General features: G+C 47.0%; 2 protein-coding genes across 11 annotated transcripts in view; one reads left to right on the forward strand and one right to left on the reverse strand.

The window, feature by feature from the left end:
• Nucleotides 1-8,856, reverse strand: part of FBXL14 (F-box and leucine rich repeat protein 14) — a 39,492-nt gene extending 30,636 nt beyond the window's left edge. For 2 of the 8 annotated variants that reach the window (XM_054527853.2, XM_054527851.2), the window contains exon 1: nt 362-1,873. In XM_054527853.2, the coding sequence (XP_054383828.1) occupies nt 362-1,513 (1,152 nt within the window). In that variant the 5' untranslated portion in view covers nt 1,514-1,873. Of the gene's footprint in view, nt 1-314 lie in introns of all 8 variants that reach the window. The other 6 variants (XM_054527849.2, XM_054527850.2, XM_024256618.3 and 3 more) reach the window with 5 other exon arrangements.
• Nucleotides 1-23,445, forward strand: part of WNT5B (Wnt family member 5B) — a 121,076-nt gene that overhangs the window by 64,551 nt on the left and 33,080 nt on the right. Inside the window, exon 1 of one of the 3 annotated variants that reach the window (XM_054526527.2) lies at nt 11,092-11,109. The exons of the other annotated variants lie outside the window; for them this stretch is intronic. The gene's annotated coding sequence lies outside the window, so the exon portion shown is untranslated. Of the gene's footprint in view, nt 1-11,091; nt 11,110-23,445 lie in introns of those variants that run through there. 3 annotated transcript variants of the gene reach the window in all.

The following is a 23,445-nucleotide window of genomic DNA, read 5'->3' on the forward strand; positions in this document are numbered from 1 at the left end:
GGGATACAGTAGCTGAATCAGTCCTCCACCCCCTGCAGGGGAGTGGGTGGGTAAGCAGCAGAGTCCATCTCTCCATCCGCGGGGAAAAGGAGCTGGGAGTAGGGTAGGGTAGGAACCCCAGCTGCAAAGAGAATGGGCTGGAAGCCGGGAGGGGGCTGGAGGAGGGAGGAGGAAACGAGCCTGAGGCTTCTGTCATAGCCCCATCTCATCCGCTGCAATGATCTGTGCGTAAGTGTGCGTGTGAGTGTGTGGGGGCGGCGGTAATGGGAGGATGAACAGGGCGGGACAAGGGGAGCTGGTGCTGCCGCCCTCACCTGACCTTCTCACTGTCCGTCATCTGCCAGAGTCCCAGGTTGAGTACCTTGAGGCAGGGCAGCTGCGTGATGCGCTCCAGGCCGCGTTTGGTGATTCGGGTGCAGCCGTACAGGTCTATGCCGGTGAGCTGGCTCAGGTGCTCAGCGATCAGCTCCAGGCCCTTGTCCGTGATGCGCACACACTGTCCAATGTTGAGCGTGCGCAGCCCGTGCATCTGCCGCACCATGCGGTTGATACCATCATCACTGATGTGGCAGGAGCAGAGGGAGAGAGACTTGAGGCCATCCAGCCCCTGGGCTATGTAAGCCAGACTCTGGTCTCCCACCTTGTCACAGAACGACACATCCAGCCCCGAGAGGCGCAGGCTGCCCATGGCCAGATGCATGATGCCCGTGTCACTGATGTTGTCACAGGAGCGCAGGTTGAGGCTGCGCAGGCTGCCCATGTGCGACAGGTGCAGGAGGCCAGCGTCCGAGATGCCCCCACAGAAGCTGAGGTTGAGGAGCCTCAGGCCCGTCAGCCCTCGGGAGATGTGCTTTAGAGAAAGATCTGTGAGCTTCTGGCAGTCCTGTAGCGTGAGCTGCTCCAGGCCCAGGCAGCCCTCCGCCGCGCTGCGCGTCATGCCGGCCAGGTGCCCGATGCCCACATCCGAAAGGTGGCGGCAGCTGCGGAGGTTAAGGCTCTTGAGGCGCTGCAGACCCCAGGCGATGAGCAGAAGGCCAGTGTTGGTGATGTTGCTGCAACCCCCCAGCTCCAGCACCTCCAGGCCCTTGAGGTACTGGGCTATGCGGCCCAGGCTGCTGTCAGTGATCTGCTTGCAGAGGCTCAGGTTGAGAGCGCGCAGGGAGCCGATCTCCTGCACAAACGCGTGGCCCAGCCCGTTGTCGGTGAGGTTGTAGCAGCCGCTGAGGTTGAGGCTCTCGATGTTGGCCATGCCCTGGATCACGTAGCTGAGGCTGCGGCGGAGGCTCAGGATCTGCACCCGGCGGATGCCCCGGGCCTGCAGGCTGGGGAACAGCGACGGGTTGGCCCGGCGCAGGTGCAGCTTCGCCTCCACCCCCCGCCACACCGACTTGTGGTAGGCGGCGTCCCGCCAGGCCGTGCACACCTGCGCCGCGCGCCCCTTGTCCCGGACGTCCAGGTAGCCGAAGATCATGGCCAGCAGCTCCGGGAACAGGCATGAGATGTGGGTCTCCATCTTCCTCCTCCCCCCTCCGCGGCGCTGGGGGGAGGAGGCGCGGGCTCCGCCGCTCCGGCCTCGGGCAGGCGACGAGAGCGCTTCTCCCCAGCCGCCGCCGCCGCCGCCTCGGGCCCAACGGCCGGCCCCTCCCCGCCTTCCGGCTCCGGCCGCCGCCGCCGCTCCTCCTCCTGGTCCGTCCGTCCTTCCTTCCTGCCGGCTGCGCCTCCGGCCCGGCCCTCCCCCGCCCCGGGCTCCTCACGGCGCTCACATCCCGGGCGGGGAAGGCGCCTCGCTCTCGCTCCCGGAGGCCGGCCGCCGCCGCCGCCTCGGCTCTACCCACGCCGCGCCCGGGCCGCGCCGCTCCGCCCGCGCCGCCGCGCCCACGCCCCCTGCCGCATCCTCCGCCTCCTGCCGCCGCCGCCGCCGCTGCTCCGCGGGCCGGCTGGCGGCGAGGGGGCCCCGGGGGCCGGGCGCACGGGCTCCGGGCGCGGAGGAGGCTTCCTGCCGCCTTTGTCTCTCGCCCGCTTTTCAAACCTCCCAGCCCCGGGCCGCCCGCACTCCGCCGCCCAGACGGGGGGACCAGGAGGCCAATCCCGGCCGGCGGCGTGTGTTCCTTCTCCCCCGCCGTCCGCGGCCACTTGGGAGCTGCCGGCCCCCGCACCAAGGACGCCGCGGCCGTCCGGCCGGAGCGCGGCTCGGCGCAGACCCCGGGCGAGCAGGCGGGCCTCGCGTTTGGTAGCGCCCGGGCCGGCCCCGGCTCCGCCGCCCTGCAGCGCGTCCCCTCCGCCGCTCCCGCTCCCCCGCGCCCGCGCAATGGTACGGGCCGCGCTGCCGGAACTGTGGAGCCGTTGCCCTGGAAACCGAGTTCGGCCTGGTCCCGTGGCCCCTGATTTTTAACCCTGTGGGCGCCATGGGGGAGCGGCAGCTGTCAGCAGAGCGCCTCCCCACCCGGCTTCTTTTCACTCGGTAGCCCGTTATTGAGCCGTTCCCTCTCTGGGCCACGCCCCAGCCCCGTTCCTTCTTTTTCTTTGCTGTTGAAGTCTGCGCAGCCCCTTCCCACAGTTTACCCCTACAATTCGTTACCCTTATTTCACACCCCTCTCCCTTGATTATCCCTGCGAGAGCCTCCTCCTATAGCAGTGCTCAATAATCGTCACCCCAACTCTCCTTTTCTTACTGTCCCTAATGCCCCTTAACACGCCTCATTATCACACCCCCTGCTCCCCCGGTTGGGGCTGTTTACTGCGACTCTTTTCTCTCCAGTCTTGTGTCTTAAATTGGAGAGAAACTCGGCTGTACTCATCTTAACCAATGAGCCCCTCCAGTCGGTGTTCTAGAAATTTCTAGAATTATCCATGACTACTTCCTTCTAGCATCTTCTGATGGTTTCCAGACACGCTGTGTGTGTTTCCCTCGGTACTTGATACATGAAAACTTCCCTCTACTTCTGCACGCTGCTGCGCCACCAATGCCCTCAGCCCGCTTTGCTTAGAGGGGAACAGCCTTCCCTAAGCCTTGTTTTAGGAGTTTCCTCCTTGTCATCGGCCTTAGACTATCAGTTGTATGGCTCAGTTGTACTGATAGTCAATATATTCGTATATGCTGAATCCAATTTACTTTTTGATTAAAATGGAATGACAGTTGAACTTGGTTTAAGGCAATCCAGTCGTGTTTGTTGGTTTATCAACTGTTTTATGGAACCAGGGCACAATTCCATTCAAGGATGTAGCCCCTGGGTCCTAAATGTCCGTACTAAGGATAGAATTTCAGAAGTTTCATTTTAGCTACCCCCAAACCAAGAATTTTTGGATCAGGGAAAATGATCTTCTGTATTTTAATTTATGGATCCACACAACTAGATACAAGACAAGCGGATTTATCAGAAAGGGAACATGGTTTCATTGATTCTTTGAGGACCTGAACAAGATTTGGAAGGGGTTCCATATTCAGCGTAGGAGACTAACTTTTGCCCAAGCAACCAGTATTAGACCAAATACATAGAGATTCAGTACTAGGCATAATACACCTTTTACACCCCTACCACTCCTCTTTCCTAAATCAGGAAATGCAGAAGCAAAAATTCTCGCCAGCTTGTTACCTCACCCACATTACACGCAGTGTGAAGCCCATAGATTTTTATAACCTTACTGGAAAAATAGACTGTACTGTTAGTCATCCAGTACATGCAGATGTACGGTGGCAGTAAGTGTCACGATTCTGGGTTATGCCTGGGCTTCACTCTTCTCCTGGGGGTTATCTAGGCTTTTATTCTTCTCAGTCACTTCTGCCTAAACTTTTACCTTAAATTCTGCGTGAAAGTCACTTTTTGGTTGTTCTGTGCACCTAGATGCGTTTGGGTTGATGTCAAGGCCTTAATCCAAAGCACCTTAGTGTAACTTAATCCTGCTTAATACAAAACAAAGTACCCCACACATTTGAGGGGAGTTTTAGACAAGGGACCTGACCAGCCTCGGACTAAGAAGGAGCCTAATGGTTTTCCTTCTCTAGAAAGGCCTTTGTTCTCAAATCTGAAGAGTCATTCAGAGGTGTCTGGAAGCACTTTCTCTAGAAGTTGGCCGTCTGGTCCTCGTTCTAGCAACAGTTTTTCTTGACTTGAATTCTAGAATCTTATTAACACAGAGCCTTTTATTTAAGGCACTCAAGTATATATTATAAGGATTTTCACCAATATGACTGTTTTCACCTTCAATAAATAGGAAATATAGCATCAAGAAGCATCACAGAAAAAGCATTCCTGGGGAAAAGGAACTAGGGCATAGAATGAGCCCTATGCAGAATCTGAACACCTGGTGACTTTATGCTACTGAAGAAACTCTCCTTTCTGGGTCTCGGTTTCCTTGTGTAACACCAGGGTGATCTGACTAGGTAATCTTCAGGGACCTTTCTAGTAGGAACAGTCTGTGAGGCCAAGAGCCTAGCACACTGTCTCCTTAGCCCATGGAATTATACATGTTCCTAATGCAGGCTCCAGATATTAAGAATAACTTCGAATACAGTAACTTCTTGGGAGTTTTGGTTTATGCTCAGACTTAGGACACAAAAATATATGGAGAGTACGTATAGACAGGAGACTCTGATTGTCCGGCAAAGATGTATTCCAATGTAGAAAATCCCGTGGCTTGCTCTTCATATTTTTAAAACTGGTTGAGATTTTTGTATATGATTTAACAAGTTGCAACCAGAAGTTTTTTTCTGAATGAACTATAGCCTGTTTAAAAGCAGAAATGATAGCCTTGTGTAGGGAGTCTCTCCAAATCCTTACCAAGAATTTTTTTTTTTTTAATTCTAGATTTTTCAGATGGAATGTGCTTTTCACCTGGGTAGGGGGGAAAATTAAGAAGCCTAACCCAAAGATCAAGCTTACCTAAGGATTCATACTTTCTCCTTCAGAAGGGGAAGACCTGGCAGGAAAGATCAGAAGAGCTCTGTAGCTTTTAACTCCTCATTCAAATATACATATATCTCTCCAAAAATAGTGGCCCAGAGTCTAGTTTATGGGTTGGGTAGAAGGAGTTAAAATAGGCCGGGCAAAGTGACTCATGCCTCTAATCCCAGCATTTTGGGAGGCCGATGCGGGGTGATCACTTGAGGCCAGGAGTTCGAGACCAGCCTGGCCAACGTGGGGAAACCCCGTCTCTACTAAAAAAAAAAATGAAAATATTAGCCGGGCATGGCGGCACATGCCTGTAATCCCAGCTACTCAGGAGGCTGAGGCATGAGAATCGCATGAACCCAGGAGACAGAAGTTGCAGTGAGCTGGTACTGTGCCACTGCACTCCAGCCTGGGCGACAGAGCAAGAGACCTTGTCAAAAAAAAAAAAGTTAAAATATTTTGTGTCTGTTTTCCTTGAACTCTAGTGTATCTATGGCACAGTGCCTGCTATGTAGGAGACATTTTGTCAATGTTGTTGAACTGAAGTGAATGAGATGGATAATATAATAATAATCTCTTTATGAAAGACTTCATACATATCAAAACTTCTTCGAGAGTTCTGGGCAGCCATTAGTAATCTGAGGTTTATAATAAAATGCTGCCTTTCCAACTTCAAGGTTTCTTGAGAGTAACATTCATTCTGTTGCTAAGTATTTCTAAGTAGGAGTAGGAGAGCATCTCTCTCGACACTTCTTTGTGACAGAATATTAAACATAAGAGAGGGTGAGGATTTGATTCACTGATTGCAAATAAAAGATTTAAGCAGAAACAACAACAAAAAAAAGCCCTATTTAAAAATGGGCAAAGGATTTAAATAGACATTTCTCCAAAGAAGATACACAAATGACCCACAGCACATGAAAAGATGCTCAACATCATTAGTCATTAGGGAAATGCAAATGAAAGCTACAATAAGATACCACCTCATATCCATAAGGATGGCTACTATTAATAAAACAGAAAATAACAAGTATAGGTAAGGATCTGGAGAAAGTAGAATCCTGGTGCACTGTGGGTGAGAATGTAAAGTTGTGGACCAGGCACAGTGGCTCACACCTGTAATTCCAGCACTTTGGGAGGCTGAAGTGGGAGGATTGCTTGAGCCCAGGAGTTCAAGATCAGCCTGGGCAACATAGCAAGACCCCATCTCTATTATAAAAAATTGTGCAGCTGCTATGGAAAATGGTATGGCCATTTCTCAAAAAATTAAAAATAGACCTACCATATGATTCAGCAATTCGGTTTCTAGGTATGTACCTAAAAGAATTGAAAGCAGGGGCTCGAAGAGCTGTTTGTACATTCATGTTCATAGTAATGTTATTCATAATACCAGAAGTTAGAAGCAATCCGAATGTCCATTGACAAATGAATGGATAAACAAATTGTGGTATATACTCACAAGGGAATATTATTCAGCCTTGAAAAAGAAGGAGATTCTGACACATAGTACGACATGGATGAACCTTAAGGACACTGTGCTAAGTTAGTAAGCCAGTCACAAAAGGACAAATACTGTACAATTCCACTTATATGAGGTATCTAGAGTAGTCAAAATTATAGAAACAGAAAAAATAATCATTGCTAGGGGCTGGGGAGAGGGTTGATGTGGAATGGGGAGTTGTTTAATGGGTATAGAGTTTCAGTTTTACAAAATGGAAAAGTTCTGAAAATTGGTTGCACAATAATGTGAATATACCTAACACTACTGAGCTGTGCACTTAAAAATGGATCGGGCGTGGTGACTCATGCCTATAATCCCAGCACTTTGGGAGGCTGAGGAGGGCAGATTACCTGAGGTCAGGAGTTCGAGACCAGCCTGACCAACATGGAGAAACCTTGTCTCTACTAAAAATACAAAATTAGCTGGGCGTGGTGGCACATGCCTGTAATCCCAGCTACTCAGGAGGCTGAGGCAGGAGAATCGCTTGAACCCGGGAGGTGGAGGTTGCGGTGAGCCGAGATCGTGCCATTGCATTGCAGCCTGGGCAATAAGAGCAAAACTTCGTCTAAAAAAAACAAAAATAAACAAAAAAAATGGTTAAGATGACAAATTTTATGTTATGTGTACTTTACAATTAAAAATTTAAAAAAGATTTTAGCAGGACAAACATTTTGAAATAAAGATAGAAAAAAAAAGAGAGAAAAATAGGTGAAAAGTCTTCTCACATCAACAGATTGCCAGGAACCCCCTGAGATATTTGAGATGTTCCCCCAAATTATTAGCTTACTGTATCTTGTAAATGTAGGCTAGGATCATCTTTATCCACTACCGTAAAAATAAGGGCTTGTGATCCAGGTAGCCAAAGCCTTCCCGTGAGGGTGAATGTGCACTATATTGTCCATACCGGAAAACCCGCGGAGGTGAAAGGGGATGCTGTGCTATTACTGTTCACCCCCGATGGATGGTCACGCCCTTTTACTCTTGAAATGGGGTTGCCATTTGTAATTTGTTATTTGCAACTTTTGAGTGTTAACTATAATAGGTGTTTTGTAGTTTTAGGCACCCAACCAAAGAATTAGAAATACGGTAATAGAATAATCTCAGATATCAGGTATTGTTTGTTCAATGTTGACAAACACCTTAGGTACTTGTTACAAAACAGGTAGATAGAACAACTCTAGAAAAATAAAGTGTGTTGTAAATGTAGCCAATTCCAGGTCACTGAACACTTAGAAAGACGGGTTTTCAATGTATTCAATCATTCAGGCTGGGCAGGGTGGCTGTAATCTCAGCACTCTGGGAGGCCAGGCTGGGAGGATTGCTTGATCCCAAGAGTTTGAGACCAGCCTAGGCAACATAGCAAGGTCCCATCTCTACAAGAAATAAAAATAAAAATAATTAGCCAGGCGTGATGGCATGCACCTGCAGTCCCAGCTAGTCAGGAGGCTGAGGCAAGCGGGAAGACCGCTGGGCCAGGAGGTCAAGGCTGCAATGAACTGTGCTTGCCCCCCTGCACTCCAGCTTGGGTGACAGAGCCAGACCATCTCTCAAGAAAAAAAATTCGGGAAAATATTAATACAAATTATATACATTGCTCTGTGCTATGATATAAACAAAGATGTAGAAGATTATGTTTTTGCCTTTAAGAACTTGGGATCCAGCAGGTGAGCTAGAAAATACCTGTGACAGTGACAGTATTTGTTAGTGTTATAAGTGCCAGCAGAGTGATAGAAATAAAGTTCTCAGTTTGGAGGATCCGTAGTGAAACCTAGAATTTGAATAGGTGTTGATGGGAAGAATGTCGTTACATTATAGTGGAAATTTTTTTAGAGAATAGGCTGAAGTTTTACATTGTTTAGAAAAAAATAAGAACATTACAATAGCAACCATGTATTGTCATACATTGTTATGGATCTTCCATATTGAGGCATCAGTTAATCTAAAAAATCTAAAAAATCACTTTCCCAAAGAATTCTTAGCTTTTATTTTTCCCAAGAATAAGAGATCTGGAAAACAAAAAAATAAAAAATAAGAGATCTGGCTGGGCACAGTGGATCATTCCCGTAATCCCAGCATTTGGGGAGGTTGAAGCGGGAGGATCGCTTCAGCCCAAGAGTTCAAGATCAGCCTGGGCAACACAGGGAGACCCTGTCCCTACAAAGTTAAATTTAAAAAATTCGCCAGACACAGTGGTGCGCACCTGTAATCCCAGCTATTCATGAGGCTGAGGTAGGAGGATAGTTTGAGCCCAGGAGGTCGAGGCTGCAGTGAGCCGTGATCACACCAGTGCACTCCAGCCTGGGTAACAGAGAGAGAGAGGAGAGAGAGAAAAAAGAGAAACCTTTATTTTAACTCTTATGTATCTGGAATTGGAATTCAGTATCTGAAGTCAGAAAATTTTAATTCATGGTCTGGACTTTGCAACTGTTTTTGCTGGACTTTGCAACTGTTTTTACAACCGAGATTGCCTCAAAAAAAAATTTGTTTTAGTCAGCTCTCTCCTCATTTGCCCCATTCTTCTTCTAACAATAGAACCAGACAAGGATGGAAAAAGAGGGAAGTTCAGGGTGTCCTGTCTGTGGCGTCCATGTGTGACTCTCCCCTACGTGCCCGTACCTTCTGTTCCCATTTCCTGTGAGCTGTGTTCACAGCACACTTGGAGTCTGAAGCTGTGTGTTTGAATCCTTGCCCTCCCACTGTAGTCTGTTGCATGACCTATGGCAAAGTCACTCAATTCTTTGAGCTTCAATTTCCTCATCTATAAAACGAAAGTGATTGCTGTTCACGGAGCTGTGGTGAGATGCATTAAGAAAACATCCACGAGAAAGGAAAGGCCTAGTGCATACCCGGCACATAGTAGGGACCTAGTAAATGCTGTTTTTGTTTTTTTCTTTTATAAAGATGCACTTTGAAAAAGAAAAAAAAAAAAAACCTTTACAGATGTGCCTCAAAATTATACAGATGTACATTTGCTGACAGTTAAGCTTTTTTAAAACTTTACTTCCTGTTTTAAAGAAATGTACAGGTTTGAAGCTGGGTGCAGTGGCTCACGCCTGTAATCCCAGCACTTTGGCAGGCCGAGGCAGGCGAATCACAGGGTCAGGAATTCGAGACCAGGCTGGCTAACTTGGTGAAATCCCATCTCTACTAAAACAGCTCATTTTACAGCCTATGAAGAGGGTTCATTATTATCTCCATTTTACAGATTACAAATTAGCCGGGCGTACTGGTGGGTGCCTGTAATCTCAGCTACTCGGGAGGCTGAGGCAGGAGAATAGCTTGAACCTGAGATGTGGAGGTTGCAGTGAGCGAGATCACTCCACTGCACTCCAGCCTGGGCAACAGAGTGAGACTCCGTCTCAAAAAAAAGAAAAAGAAATGTACAGGTTCAAGCACTGGAAACATAACAAAAGTGTAGGCGCATAAGAGAATGATCTTTCAGGTAGGGCCAGCCGTCTGCTTGCATCTTATCTTCTCCTCTGTAAGTCAGGAAGGGTAGCATGTTCCATTCACCTGCAAAGAAATAGTCCATAACTCCTCTTCTGCCAGACATCCATCCGTCCTGTGGCCTTGGACCTATGGTTTCACTACCAACTCTTACTCTTTCTTTTTTTTTGAGACAGAGTCTCACTTTGTCGACCAAGCTGGAGTGCAGTGGCACGATCTCGGCTCACGGCAACCTCCGCCTCCCGGGTTCAAGCGATTCTCCTGCCTCAGCCTCCGGAGTAGCTAGGATTACAGGCACCTGCCACCACGCCTGGCTGACTTTTGTATTATTAGTAGAGATGGGGTTTCACCATGTTGGCCAGGCTGGTTTTGAACTCCTGACCTCAGGTGACCCACCCGTCTCAGCCTCCCAAAGTGCTGGGATTATAGGCGTGAGTCATTACGCCTGGCCCAACTGTTACTCTTTCTTTTGCTTAGAGCGGTGGTTCTGAAGCTTGACTAGGCATCAGAATAAACTCAAGGGCTTCCTGATGCAGGACATCTGGGGAGAGGCCTGAGAATTTGCATTTCTCACATTGCTGTCAGCATCACCTGGGAACTGGGGTTCACAGAACTGAGAATCACTGGTAGAACCTCCTAGTACCCATCTTTTTTTTTCCTTCTTTAAAACTTTTGTTAAATTATACTTCTTAAAAGCTCTCTCTTTTTTGGCAAAATAAAAATAATACAGGAAAAAACTATAGTCCCCCGTCCCCCTCCGTCTTCTGTCTTTTAGATCATAAGCTCCTCTGATACAAAGGTTGAAATTTTCTCCAGTGATATGGTGAAAAGAATTTAGGTTTTACAGTCAGATGAATTCTAGGATAAAATCTTGACTCTGTCACTTATTAGCTCTATGACTTTGGACAAGTGATTTAACCACTAAGAGCCTCAATTGTCTCATCTATGAAATGGAACTAGTGATTTCCAAATCTTGGGAGTTTTGTGAGGGTTGACTGGGGTAATGTGTGTAACCTCCTAGTACCGTGACAGACCGTAATGTAAATAGCCTAATGTTTACAGAGCATTGATTGAGCAGTAGGCCTTCTTTTAAGGTCTTTACATTTATGAACTTCCCTAATTGTCACAACAGCTCATTTTACAACCTATGAAGAGGGTTCATTATTATCTCCATTTTACAGGTGAGGAAGTACGGCCCAGAGAAGTGACTTGCTCAAGACCAAACAGCTAGCTGAACTGGAATTTTAATCCTGTGATCTGGATCTAGAGCCGGTATCCCAGCCACCATGCTTTGCTGCGTTGACAATATAAGTTTAGCAGTCGGCCTTGCTAGGATGCAGTTACTCGATGATGCCACGTAAAGAGAGGTCCATGACACAGACAGATAAATGCCACATGTTCTCACTCATGTGTGGGAGCTAAAAACAACTGAGCTCATAGAAATAGAAGTAGGGGTGAGGCACTGTGGCTCACGTCTGTAATCCCAGCACTTTGGGAAGCCGAGGTGGGTGGCTCACTTGAGGTCAGGAATTCGAGACCAGCCTGGGCAACATGTGGAGACCCCCATCTCTACAAAAATACAAAAATGAGCCTGGCATTGTGGTGCGCATCAGGGATCCCAGCTACTCTGGAGGCTAAGATGGGAGGATTGCTTGAGCCCAGGAGGTCTAGGCTGCAGTGAGGTATGATCACACCACTGCACTCCAGCCTGGGTAACGGAGACCCTGTCTGAAAGAAAGAGGCTGGGAAGGGCAGCAGGGAGGGGACGACAGGAATAGGTTGGTTAATGGATGTAAAATTACAGCTAGACAGGAGGAATGAGTTCTAGTGTTCTAAAGCACCGTAGGGCGAATATAGTTAACAATTTATTTTATTTGCTCAAAAAGCTAGAAGAGAGGGTTTTCAGTGTTCCCAACACAAAGAAATAGTTTTCGAGGTGTTGGATATGCTGATTACCCTGATTGGATCCATTACACATAGCATACATGGATAGAAATAGCACTCTGTGCTCTATAAATGTGTACAATTTTTACATGTCAACTGAAAATAAAAGGAAAAAAAGATGTGCAAATATGTTTTGAGATCTTTAAAGTGCCATGTAAATGTGTAGTATGTTTTGCTTGTTAGGAGTACGGCTGTCCCATTACGTATTTGAACAACTCCTCATAAAGTACCTTTGGCTTGGGAAAAAAATAGAGTTAACAGTGAGTGTGATATTGACCATGCTGTGAGCAGGACCTGCTCACGATGAGGCATGGTGGGGTCATGGAAGACACTCGAAGGCTCTGGTTGGTTTGAAAGCCAAAGTAGGTCAGAGTGTGTGTGTGTGGGGTGAGTGTGTGTGTGAGAGTGTGTGGGGTGAGTGTGAGAGAGTGTGTGGGGGAGGGTGTGTGTGTGTGAGAGACAGAGTGTGTGGGGGGTGTGAGTGTGTGTCTGAGAGAGTGTGTGGGGGGTATGTGAGAGTGTGTGGGGGAGGGTGTGTGTGTGTGGGGGGTGTGTGTGAGAGTGTGAGTGTGGGGGGAGGGAGTGTGTGTGTGTGTGAGAGAGAGACAGAGTGTGTGGGGGGTGTGTGTGAGAGTGTGTGAGAGAGTGTGGGGGGGTGTGTGTGAGTGTGTGTGTGAGAGAGTGTGTGGGGAGGGTGTGTGTGTGTGTGAGAGTGTGTGGGGGTGTGTGTGTGAGAGTGAGTGTGTGTGAGAGAGTGTGGGGGGGTGTGTGAGAGAGAGTGTGTGGGGTTGTGTGTGTGAGAGTGTGTGAGAGTGTGTGTGAGGGGTGTGTGAGAGAGTGTGTGAGAGTGTGTGTGGGGTGTGTGAGAGAGTGTGTGTGGGGTGTGTGTGAGTGTGTGTGAGAGTGTGTGTGAGAGAGAGTGAGTGTGAGTGTGTGTGTGAGAGGTGTGTGGGGGGGTGTGTGAGAGAGTATGTATGGGTGTGTGTGTGTCAGAGAGTGTGTGTGAGAGAGTGTGGGGGGGAGGGTGTGTGAGAGTGTGTGTGAGAGTGTGTGGGTGTGTGTGTGAGTGTGTGTGTGAGAGAGTGTGTGGGGGGGATGTGTGAGAGAGTGTGTGTGTGAGTGTGTGTGGAGGGTGTGTGTGTGTGTGTGTGTCAGAGTGTGTGTGAGAGTGTGTGGGGGGAGGGTGTGTGTTAGAGAGTGTGTGGGGGGGGTGTGTGTGTGTGAGAGAGTGTGTGGGGGTGTGTGAGAGAGTGTGTATGGGTGTGTGTGTGAGAGAGTGAGTGTGTGTGAAAGTGTGTGTGGGGAGGGTGTGTGTGTGTGTCAGAGTGTGTGTGTGTGAGAGAGAGTGTGTGGGGGGAGGGTTGTGTGTGAGTGTGTGTGTGAGAGACAGAGTGTATGTGTGTGTGAGAGAGTGTGTGTGGGGGGGGTGTGTGAGAGTGTGTGTGTGAGAGAGTGTGTGGGGGGAGGGTGTGTGTGTGTGAGAGACAGAGTGTGTGTGTGTGTGTTTGTGCTTGTGTGAGTGTGTGTACTGCTGGTGGATATGCTGATCTGTTTCATGCCTTCAGCCCCACAGCTGGCTGTGCCCTTGCATGACCAGGAATGTGTTTGTGTGTAATTATGTCACCCTCTAGCGGTGACTTCCCTACTAGCCCTTTATCCTTGAAAAGCCCACTCTGGTGTCGGTGACCTCTCTTCCCAGTGAGAGCCCGGGAGCAGAACTTCAGGGAGATTTTGGCAGGGAGGGACAGTGCTGGGAAAAGCGGGGTGTGGCCGGGCTTGAAGAGAGTGACAGGGCCTGGGAAGAGTGAAAAGTACAACTAGGACTAATGATGAGTGCACCCCTGCCGAGCAGAAGGGAAAGCAGGAGCAGGCGAGGCACAGCTTCTGGAGAGGAGAGAAGACGCTCTCAAGGGGAGGCTCTTGCATGTCAATTTTTGTCAAGTGCCATTTTATGTTTGTGGGGTGGGATGATTCCCGCAGCTAGAGCTCTTTCCAGAATGTCAGTACTGAGGGCCGAAGTGGGCGTGGAGAAGCAATATTTTAAAGCAGTTTCAATTTTGTTTTCCAAGGGAAGTAGGCACAGGTTTAGAGACTGCCTAGAGCTGACTAATTCCAAATGTTCACCACCGTGGAGTGGACTGCTGACTCGGCTGCTTCTGCCTAGCCTGGGGCTGTGTTCTCTCTGCCAGTAAAGGTCATTTTTATCAGGATCCTCGTAGGCTTTTGCATGTTGATAAATATTTCAAAAGACAAGGGGGAATCAAGATCAGTCTTACTCAGAGCGGATTTGGAACTCCGCGTTAGGCGGGACGCTGCCGCCCGAGGCCTGACTGAGCCAGAATGCGAAGGGTACTCCCTTTTTGAAAAGGTGCTGGCGCCAGGCCAGGCTTTGCTGGAAAGTCCTATCTGGATGCGCCAGAGCATTTACATTTCTTACATAATGTCAGACCCAGAGGAGCTTTAGGGATCAGCCCAGCTACAGAGTTCACAGCCAGGTCCCCTTTTCTGCCAAGAGGATAGGGTTAAAGGTTTAAAAAAAACAGCCAGAATCTCAAGGGTCAGAAAAGCAAAGGCTCAGCCTTGCCAGCATTAACTCTTCACACCCCAGAAAAGATGGTTCTGAGATAAAACCACACCTTTATGTCACATGATGCCACTGCCTTCCTGAATCCAGCCATTCCTAAAGAGGTCAGTAACACCAAGCACTGACCTTCCGCCTTGTGTGCAGGAAATTGAAGAAGCATGAAAACCCTGTCCACATTTTCTCTAAAGTTGGAACAGCTCGCCTGGGGCTTCAGACTGAGCTTCAATCTCAAGCTTCAGTGAGATTCTTTGTTGTTTATTTTTTATTTTTAAACTATTTGGCCAGGTGCGGTGGCTCACGCCTGTAATCCCAGCAGTTTGGGAGGCCGAGGTAGGCAGATCACCTGAGGTCAGGAGTTCGAGATCAGCCTAGCCAACATGGTGAAACCCCTTCTCTACTAAAAATACAAAAATTAGCCAGTGTGATGGTGTACGCCTGTAATCCCACCTGCTCAGGAGGCTGAAGCAGGTGAATCGCATGAACCTGGGAGGCGGAGGTTGCAGTCAGCTGAGATGGAGCAACTGCACTCAGCATGGGCGACAGAGCAAGACTCCCTCTCAAAATAAATAAACTAACTAACTAACTTACTATTGAAGGCCAAAGAGTTCAAGTAACTAACATAAGAAATCAGTGGCTACTGTTGTAACCATCAAGAATTCTTTAATGGGCCAGGTGCAGTGGCTCATGCCTGTAATCCCAACACTTTGGGAGGCCGAGGCAGGTGGATTACGAGGTCAGGAGTTCGGGATCAGCCTGGCCAATATGGTGAAACCCTGTCTCTACTAAAAATACAAAAATTAGCTGGGTGTGGTGGAGCACACCTGTAATCCTAGCTACTCAGGAGGCTGAGGCAGAATTGCTTGAACTGGGGAGGTGGAGGTTGCAGTGAGCTGAGATCACGCAACTGCACTCCAGCCTGGGTGACAGAGCGAGACTCTGTCTCAGAAAAAAAAAAGAAAGAAAGAAAAAAAAAAAGAATTCCTTAATTTAACTGGTTCAGGGAACCTAAATGAGAGCTGTCACATAATAGCAAATCTTAGTAACCAGATGACACTCAAAGCAGGTGTAGATATTTAACAAAAGCACTGTGTAGACATTTAATGACAGTGGTTGCTTTTTGTTTGCTTGCTTTTTGTTTGTTTGTTTACCAATAAAAATAAGGCAGAGAATGAGAAGTCACTTTCTCAGGGTCACAGGAACAATTCAGGTTGAGCGCATCTCTCCTCCGACCTGCCGAACGTCTTTGAGTCTCCTCACCCAGGCGCACACTCAGGATTGCAGTCATCGCTATTGTTGCCTTTATTTATTTTGAGATGGAGTCTCGCTCTTGTCACCCAGGCTGGAGTGCAGTGACGCGATCTCGGCTCACTGCAACCTCCGCCTCCCGGGTTCAAGGGATTCTCCTGCCTCAGCCTCCCGAATAGCTGGGATTACAGGCGTGTACCACTACGCTCAGCTAATTTTTTTTTTTTTTGTATTTTTAATAGAGACGGGGTTTCACCATGTTGGCCAGGCTGGTCTTGAACTCTTGACTTCAGGTGATCCACCCGTCTCGGCCTCCCAAAGTGCTGGGATTACAGGTACGAGCCACTGCACCTGGCCTATTGTTGCCTTTTTACTTGATATTTCAATAAATTTGTGAGCAATTGGAATGGTTTCGCTGCAGTACATAAAAGTTTGATCACTTAGACTGCTATGTGATGAAGACTGCTCAGTGATCTTCCTGCAATAAGGGAGGAAAAGGAGAAATTTCAAATGGAGTGATTATGGATGTCCCCAGGCATGTCAATGGCTGCTAAAGTGCTATGGAAAAATGGAAAACACAATCTCTGGGATCTTCCTTTCAGCCATTTTCCTGCTTTTATATCTATAAACTTTAAAAAGTAGGGCATACTTTAAGCAATAGTATACTAAGAAATTGTCACCGCTGGCAGAGCTAAAATTGAGTCAGCTTGCCTTGTGATTTAATCGGAAACGTGTCTTAGTCTGTAAAGCTTCACTACAGGAAATGCCCAGGAGCTGCTAATGAAGTTTAATACACATTTGCTTCCTTAACGCTATATTAACATCCTGACTGTCACAACTTTCATTGTAAACCTATTGCTTATTAAAAACACCCTGTAAGTGTGACAAACTGACAGAAAGTTGGGGCTACTACATGAATTAATATACTAACTAGTATTTTTCAGTGTTACATAGTATAAGATAGTAAGTGCTTGAAATATGAGCATTTTGAAATCCTTGGCCAGCATAATCCCATCGTTAACCCTGAGTTTTCCACGGCTCTAGGAAGAGAGCAGGTGGTTCACTTCCAACCATGGGTTGTGTTCCAAACTAAGCATTTTTGTTTGTTTTGTTTTTTTCTTTTAAAGAAAATCAAGTTTATTTTTGAAACTGTTCATTTTAATTCTAAGACAAAGCTAGAAAAAGAAGAATGGAAGATCTGGAAAAAAGCATTGTCAACTGTCACTGTCCTACAGTGGGAGAGAAATGTCTTACAAACGGAAAAAAAAGTTGAAGAGAACGAGAAGTTTGTGGTGTTACATAAGAGGAAGCGCCCAGATCACATATAAAAGCCAACTGCTTCACGCCCTGTTCCTAAATATTAGGGATGCAAAATACGTGATGGCAGTAAGTCAGAGTCTGGTTTCCTAAATATTTCTTAAATGTTAGGGATCCTGAGAGATCCCTAAACAAGTAGAAAATTCTTTTTTTTTTTTTTCTTTTTGAGACAGGGTCTCACTCTGTTGCCTAGGCTGAAGCGCAATGGCATAATCATGGCTCACTGCAGCCTCAACCTCCTGGGCTCCTGGGCTCCTTGGGTGATCCTCCCACCTCAGCCTCCCGAGTAGTTCCGCTACAGCCAGCCACCATGCCTGGCTAATTTTGTATTTTTAGTAGAGACAGGGTTTCTCCATGTTGGTCAGGCTGGTTTCGAACTCCTGACCTCAAGTGATCCACCTGCCTTGGCCTCCCAAAGTGCTGGGATTACAGGCGTGAGACACTGCACCTGGCCAACAAGTAGAAAATACTATTCTGAATGAGTATGTGTGTGCTTGCTGGGAGAATATTTCCTAGTATTTCCTAGATCCTTGTTAGTTGACTTTCCACCCACAAACCCCCAGAAGGAGTAAACTGTCTCTAAATATCAGAATAAACAACAACAATGAAACAACTTTTATATTTTTATTTCTTTTTCTTTTCTTTTTTTTTTTTTTTTGAGAGGAGTCTTGCTCTGTCGCCCAGGCTGGAGTGCAGTGGCGCGATCTTGGCTCACCACAAGCTCCGCCTCCCGGGTTCACGCCATTCTCCTGCCTCAGCCTCCCGAGTAGCTGGGACTACAGGCGCCCGCCACCATGCCAGGCTAATTTTTTGTATTTTTTTTTTAGTAGAGACGGGGTTTTACCGTGTTGGCCAGAATGGTCTCGATCTCCTGACCTTGTGATCCGCCCGCCTCAGCCTCCCAAAGTGCTGGGATTACAGGCATGAGCCACCGCGCCCGGCCTTTTTTTTTTTTTTTTTTTTTTTTTTTTTTTTTTGACAGGGTCTCACTCTGTTGCTCAGGCTGGAGTGCAGTGGTGTAATCATGGCTCACTGCAGGCTTGAACTCCTGGTCTCAAGCAATTCTCCTGCCCCAGCCTACCAACCAGCTGGGACTACAGGCATGTGCCACCACACCCAGCTAATTTTAAAATTTTCTGTAGAGACAGGGTCTCCCTATATTGCCCAGGGTGGTCTCTAACTCCTGGTCTCAAGTGATCCTCCTGCCTCATCCTCCCAAAATGCTGGGATTTCCGGCATGGGCCACAGTGCCCAGCTAAAACAACTTTTAAAAGGTAGATTAGAGATCCAACTAGATTCTACTCCTGCATTTACCTGCAGCATATCAATTTGGTTTGCCCATGGTTAGGTGGTTCTTGGTCTGGGTCTTAGTTTCATGGGTCTGTGCATATGTGGAAACTCATCAGCTGTATATTTAAGACTTGTGCGTTTTACTCTGTGTGTTTTGTTTCAATTTTTAAAAGCTTTTATTTATTTATTTTTTAAGTCAGAAGGGGTTTAATGGGTCAAGAAAAGTTTACTCCTGTGCACACAAATTATCTCAAGTTCTGTTTGTTCAAACAGGGTAACCAAACAGGGACAGATTCTACAGTGGCTGCTGCCCAGGGTTTTACACAGATGGGAGCATGGCCGTACCCCTGAACCCGCCAATCTTCTCTTGCCTGTGATTACCACTGTTTCCCTGGCGTTTTCCGGCCTGGCTGCTCTCACTGCTGAACTAGGGCAAGGATTTTGTTTCTCTTCATTACCCTTCACCTTGCCAGGCCTCTGTTCATCCCATCCCTCAGCCCCTAGTACAAAGTATGCAGTTAGCCCTCCATAAATGTTGACTCTAATTTTGATTATTTTTCTCTGGTTAGTATGTGTTGGGGGCCGGGGTGCAGTGGCTTATGCCTGTAATCTCAAAACTATGGGAGGCCAAGGTGAGAGGATCACTTGAGCCCGGGAGTTCAAAACCAGCTTGGGCAATACAGTGAGACCTAGTCTCTTACTTTTTTTTGAAAATAATTAAAAATAAATATGTGTTGGGGTGGGCAGTGAGTGTGGGAAAGAAGGGGGAAGGGGAGATTGTTTCTAATGTACAGATGGGGAGAAGTCTGGGGCTGTGTAGGAGCTGGGGTGAAGAGCACAAGGCATTCTGGTTTTGCCTCTGTATTTGATGATGTTTTCTTAATGTTGGAAAAATGCAATAGTTTTATCATTTGCCACATACCTTCCCATGCTGTTCCCTACTGAACCAAATCAGGTCATATTATACTGGCTATGTTATACTGCGCTGTTTTCCATTGACTTTTTGGTTATTGATATTGGCTTTTAGTGTTGGGTATGTGGTTTCTTTTCACACAAACATGAGTACATTCTACCACTGAGGTTTTCCTAGGGGTTCAGTCATTTTGAGTTGGAGATGGTCACTGGGATGCATTTTTACATTCCTGTTCTCACTTTTTTTTTTTTTGAGACAGAGTCTCGCTCTGTCACCCAGGCTGGAGTGTGCAGTGGCACGATCTCGGCTCACTGCAAGCTCCGCCTCCTGGGTTCACGCCATTCTCCTGCCTCAGCCTCCCGAGTAGCTGGGACTACAGGCGCCCACCACCACGCCCAGCTAATTTTTTGTATTTTTAGTAGAGACGGGGTTTCATTGTGTTAGCCAGGATGGTCTCGATCTCCTGACCTCGTGATCCGCCCGCCTCGGCCTCCCAGAGTGCTGGGATTACAGGCGTGAGCCACCGCGCCCGGCTCCTGTTCTCGCTTTCATCTGTGGGTGCCACCCAGAGCATAGGCTTTCTATGGAACAGTGAATGTGCTTACATATGAGTAAAAGAAGCGAGGTTTTTCTTATGCAGCCCGGGAGACAAGGAAACCGCGGATGCCGTGTGCCAGTAGCATGCATTTATTTGTGGTATATCAGAGCCTCAGATCCAGCCTTCCCAGACAGTAACGTCCACAAGGATGAGGCTCTTTTGCAGGAGACAGAGAACACACCTCTCTTATTCCTGCTCCAGCAGTTGAGATCTGCTGGAGACCCTTACTCATGTTTCCTGGACTTGAACTTTAGGACACTGGCCACTGGGCATTTTTTGCAGAGGGTACTCATTAGAATTTCTCTTTCTGTCAGTTTTTTAGCCTATTTTTTAAGCTAAATTTCTAAATGCTTTTGAAACCAACAGTGTGGTTTTATTTTGCTGATAGAACCCAGATGTGAGGAGGGAGTTATTTTTTTTTTTCTTCCATCATTTGAATCATTGCACAAGCACTATATCACCTAGAAACAGAGGGTGATTTCAGGACAGTGCTGTGGCCACAAAGCATGGTTAGGTTCGGAAAAGCAGCAGGGGAAAAAAAATGCCTTCTGATTCAACACTTCCGTTCTATGTGATTTAAGCACATATCTAGTTACAAGGTTTCTTTGGCAAAAACAATTTTTTGCACTGGAGTTAGCCAGGCAAAGCCAGCGTCCCCCTGGCCAGTTGAGTTTGAGGACCCATCTGCCTCACACATCATTAGCAGCATTGTTTGTTTAGGGCTCTTCTGTAGAATGTTTATTCATGGAGAAGTAGAAGAAAACTCAAACAGCTCAGCTGGATTTCCAGGTCCTGCGTGGAATTTGTAACCCCTTTGACTTCTTAACTGAGAAAATTGGATGCGGCTGTCACCGAAAGATAATAAATATGGAACCCCACAATGCTATGCTTGCAGCCACTTTTATTCCATTGAATTTCACACATAATGAAAGGCAGGCATACTCTGAGAGGCACAGAGCTGAACCAATGCTGAGAATCCTGCAATTCCAAGTAGGTTGAGCTGGTGACAATTCTGGGCAAAATACTTTAGTCCTCTTTAGTTGGCCGCTGGCTAAAACATGCAGGCAGTAATACCTCCTCCTGTTATCCTACTGTGAGTGTTCTGCTTTTAAAACTAAAAAAACGATGAAAGAGGAAATACAAGTGATTAGTTAACACCTAAAAAATGTATGCCCTCACGAATAATCAAAGAAAGGCAGTTTAAAATTTGATAGCATTTTTTCCCTATTGTGAGAAAGAATTTTTTAAAATGATAATATCCAAACATCTTAATTAGCTTTTGTCATTTAAAACTAAAACCCAGTTTAGTGTTTTATTAGACTTTACTTTCATGAAAGGTTGGGAATTCTAAAAATAACTTATTTTGAAAGAGTAATGAATGGCCCAACAAACTTAATGGTGCAATTCAAGCTATTGGTTGACTGGTCAATAGATGCTAGAGAAGTTAGGACTGGAAAACACGTTAGGGCTTATGTGGCTCTGCCCTGTCATTTTCTTTTTTTTTTTTTTTGAGACAGAGTCTCACTCTTTCTCCCAGGCTGGAGTGCAGTGGCGCGATCTCAGCTCACTGCAAGCTCCACCTCCTGGGTTCACGCCTTTCTCCTGCCTCAGCCTCCCGAGTAGCTGGGACTACAGGCGCCCACCACCACACCCGGCTAACTTTTTTTGTATTTTTAGTAGAGGTGGGGTTTCACCGTGTTCTCCAGGATGGATGCCTCATCATTTTCTAACTGAGAAAGCTGGGACCTAGAAATGTTGTGTGACTTGTCTAGGGTCACACAGTTGTACGGAGGCTGGAATTGCGTTAGTAAAACATGATGAGTTCTTATTTAGATCTTGCTCTCAGCAAATAGCTTCATATAGGATTAAACTTTTTGTTTTCAATACCTCAAGGATGTTGTGCTTCCCTGTCTTTCCAGATAGACAAGATGTCCAAGACCTCAAATCAGGCACTGTTCCCTCATTTATTCTTTGTCCTTAAATGAACGAGTGGCTGGATACCTCTACATCTTTAGAAAAAAAGTTTTTTGAGATACAGTCTTACTTTGCCACCCAGGCTGGAGTGCAGCTGCATGATCGTGGCTCACTGCAACCTCCAACTCCTGGGCCAAGCGATCCTCCCACCTCAGCCTCCTGAGTAGCTGGGACTGCAAGTGTGCACCACCATGCCTAGCTAATGTTTTTATTTTTGTAGAGATAGGGGTCTCACTATGTTCCCCAGGCTGGTCTGGAACTCCTGGGCTCAAGTGATCCTCCCACCTCAGCCTCCCAAACTGCTGGGATTGCAGGCGTGAGCCACCACATCCAGCCTAGATCTGTTTAATGGGGATAATAATCCTTGCACAATTGATGTCCCTTTGATAATCTTAAAAACCCCTTGAGCAACTACAAATAAAAATAAGGTATGTACAGTCTAAAAGAGGGATAAAAAGTACATAGGTAAGTCTAATACAAAACAGAATAAGTGTTGTAAGAGGTTGTATTAGTTAAGGTCTTGCAGTTCCTGTAACAAACAAATCTCCCAAATGTAAATTGGCTCTGGAATCATAGAAATTTATTTCTAGCCCATGTAAAAGCCAAAATAGATGTTCATTATTATCAGGCAGGTCTCCCTCTGGTAATTTTGGGGCTTGGGCTTCTTCTGATTTATCACTCTACCTTTGGCCTGGTTTTGAAGGCCACCATGCTTGTCTGCATCAAGCTGAAAGAAGAAAAATGAGCTTGGAGGTCTCCTGGTTGGAGATTTTTAGAGGCCAGGCCTGGGAGTTGCAGACATCACTTCTTCTAGCATACTTTTAGATAGCACCCAGTCATATGACCACCTCTTGGTGCAGTGGATGCTGGGTAATGTAGTCCAGCGGCATGCAATTTTAGTGACCATCAAGTAATCTCTGCTGCAGTGGGCTTTGAGGGCCCAAAGGAGGAGGACGTCATATGAGAGTGAAGTAACTTATTGGACAAATACACACATGCCTAGGAGGGTGGAAATAACTAATAATTATTTCTACTATTAACGGTCATTTTGTCTTAATTTTAATAAGAGGGTTATGTATCTCTTACATATTACAGATAATCTTCAGGAATTTTAGGAATTCCTAAATTTATCCTAATATTTAGGAATTCTTAAATTCCTGAAAATAAGGTGGGATATGTATCTCAATTTGTTTGTATTTTCAGGAGTGGTGACTCTTTCTGATCCATGGCCTGTGCTTACAAGATAGCCGGATCCCATGGAGATCACACCTGCTCCAGTCATCTCATGCAGCTTGGGAGGTGACCACAGAAACAATGGGCCCTCCCCAAAGCCACATGCGGATAGACTATAGTCAGGACTCTTCATCTCCATTCGGCAGTGACCAGAGGCCAGTGGCCCGAGGCCTGTGCTGGTGGTTTGTTCCAGCTGCTGACATTTGTCATCCCTTGGCTGCATAAGGCACAGACCACACCTCCTCGTCTCTTTTCCACTCAGGCTGACAGTGCTCTCCTTCTGCCCCTTGTAGTGTTTCTACTGAATCAGACCTCCCAGCTGGGCTCCCACCTTCCAGATGCTTACCCTCCACACTCCATCCATCATTATTGGAGCAAACGATTACCAGAGCTTTTCTAAATCCACATCTGATGATGCCTTTCCCCTGTTCAGATGCCTCGGATGTCTCCTGCAGATGACAGGAGATGCCCACACTCCTTATAAGGGGGCCCCAATAGGAAGGTTCTGCT

Source organism: Pongo abelii, chromosome 10 (assembly GCF_028885655.2).
Source record: "Pongo abelii isolate AG06213 chromosome 10, NHGRI_mPonAbe1-v2.0_pri, whole genome shotgun sequence".
In the NCBI taxonomy this organism is placed as follows: Eukaryota; Metazoa; Chordata; class Mammalia; order Primates; family Hominidae; genus Pongo; species Pongo abelii.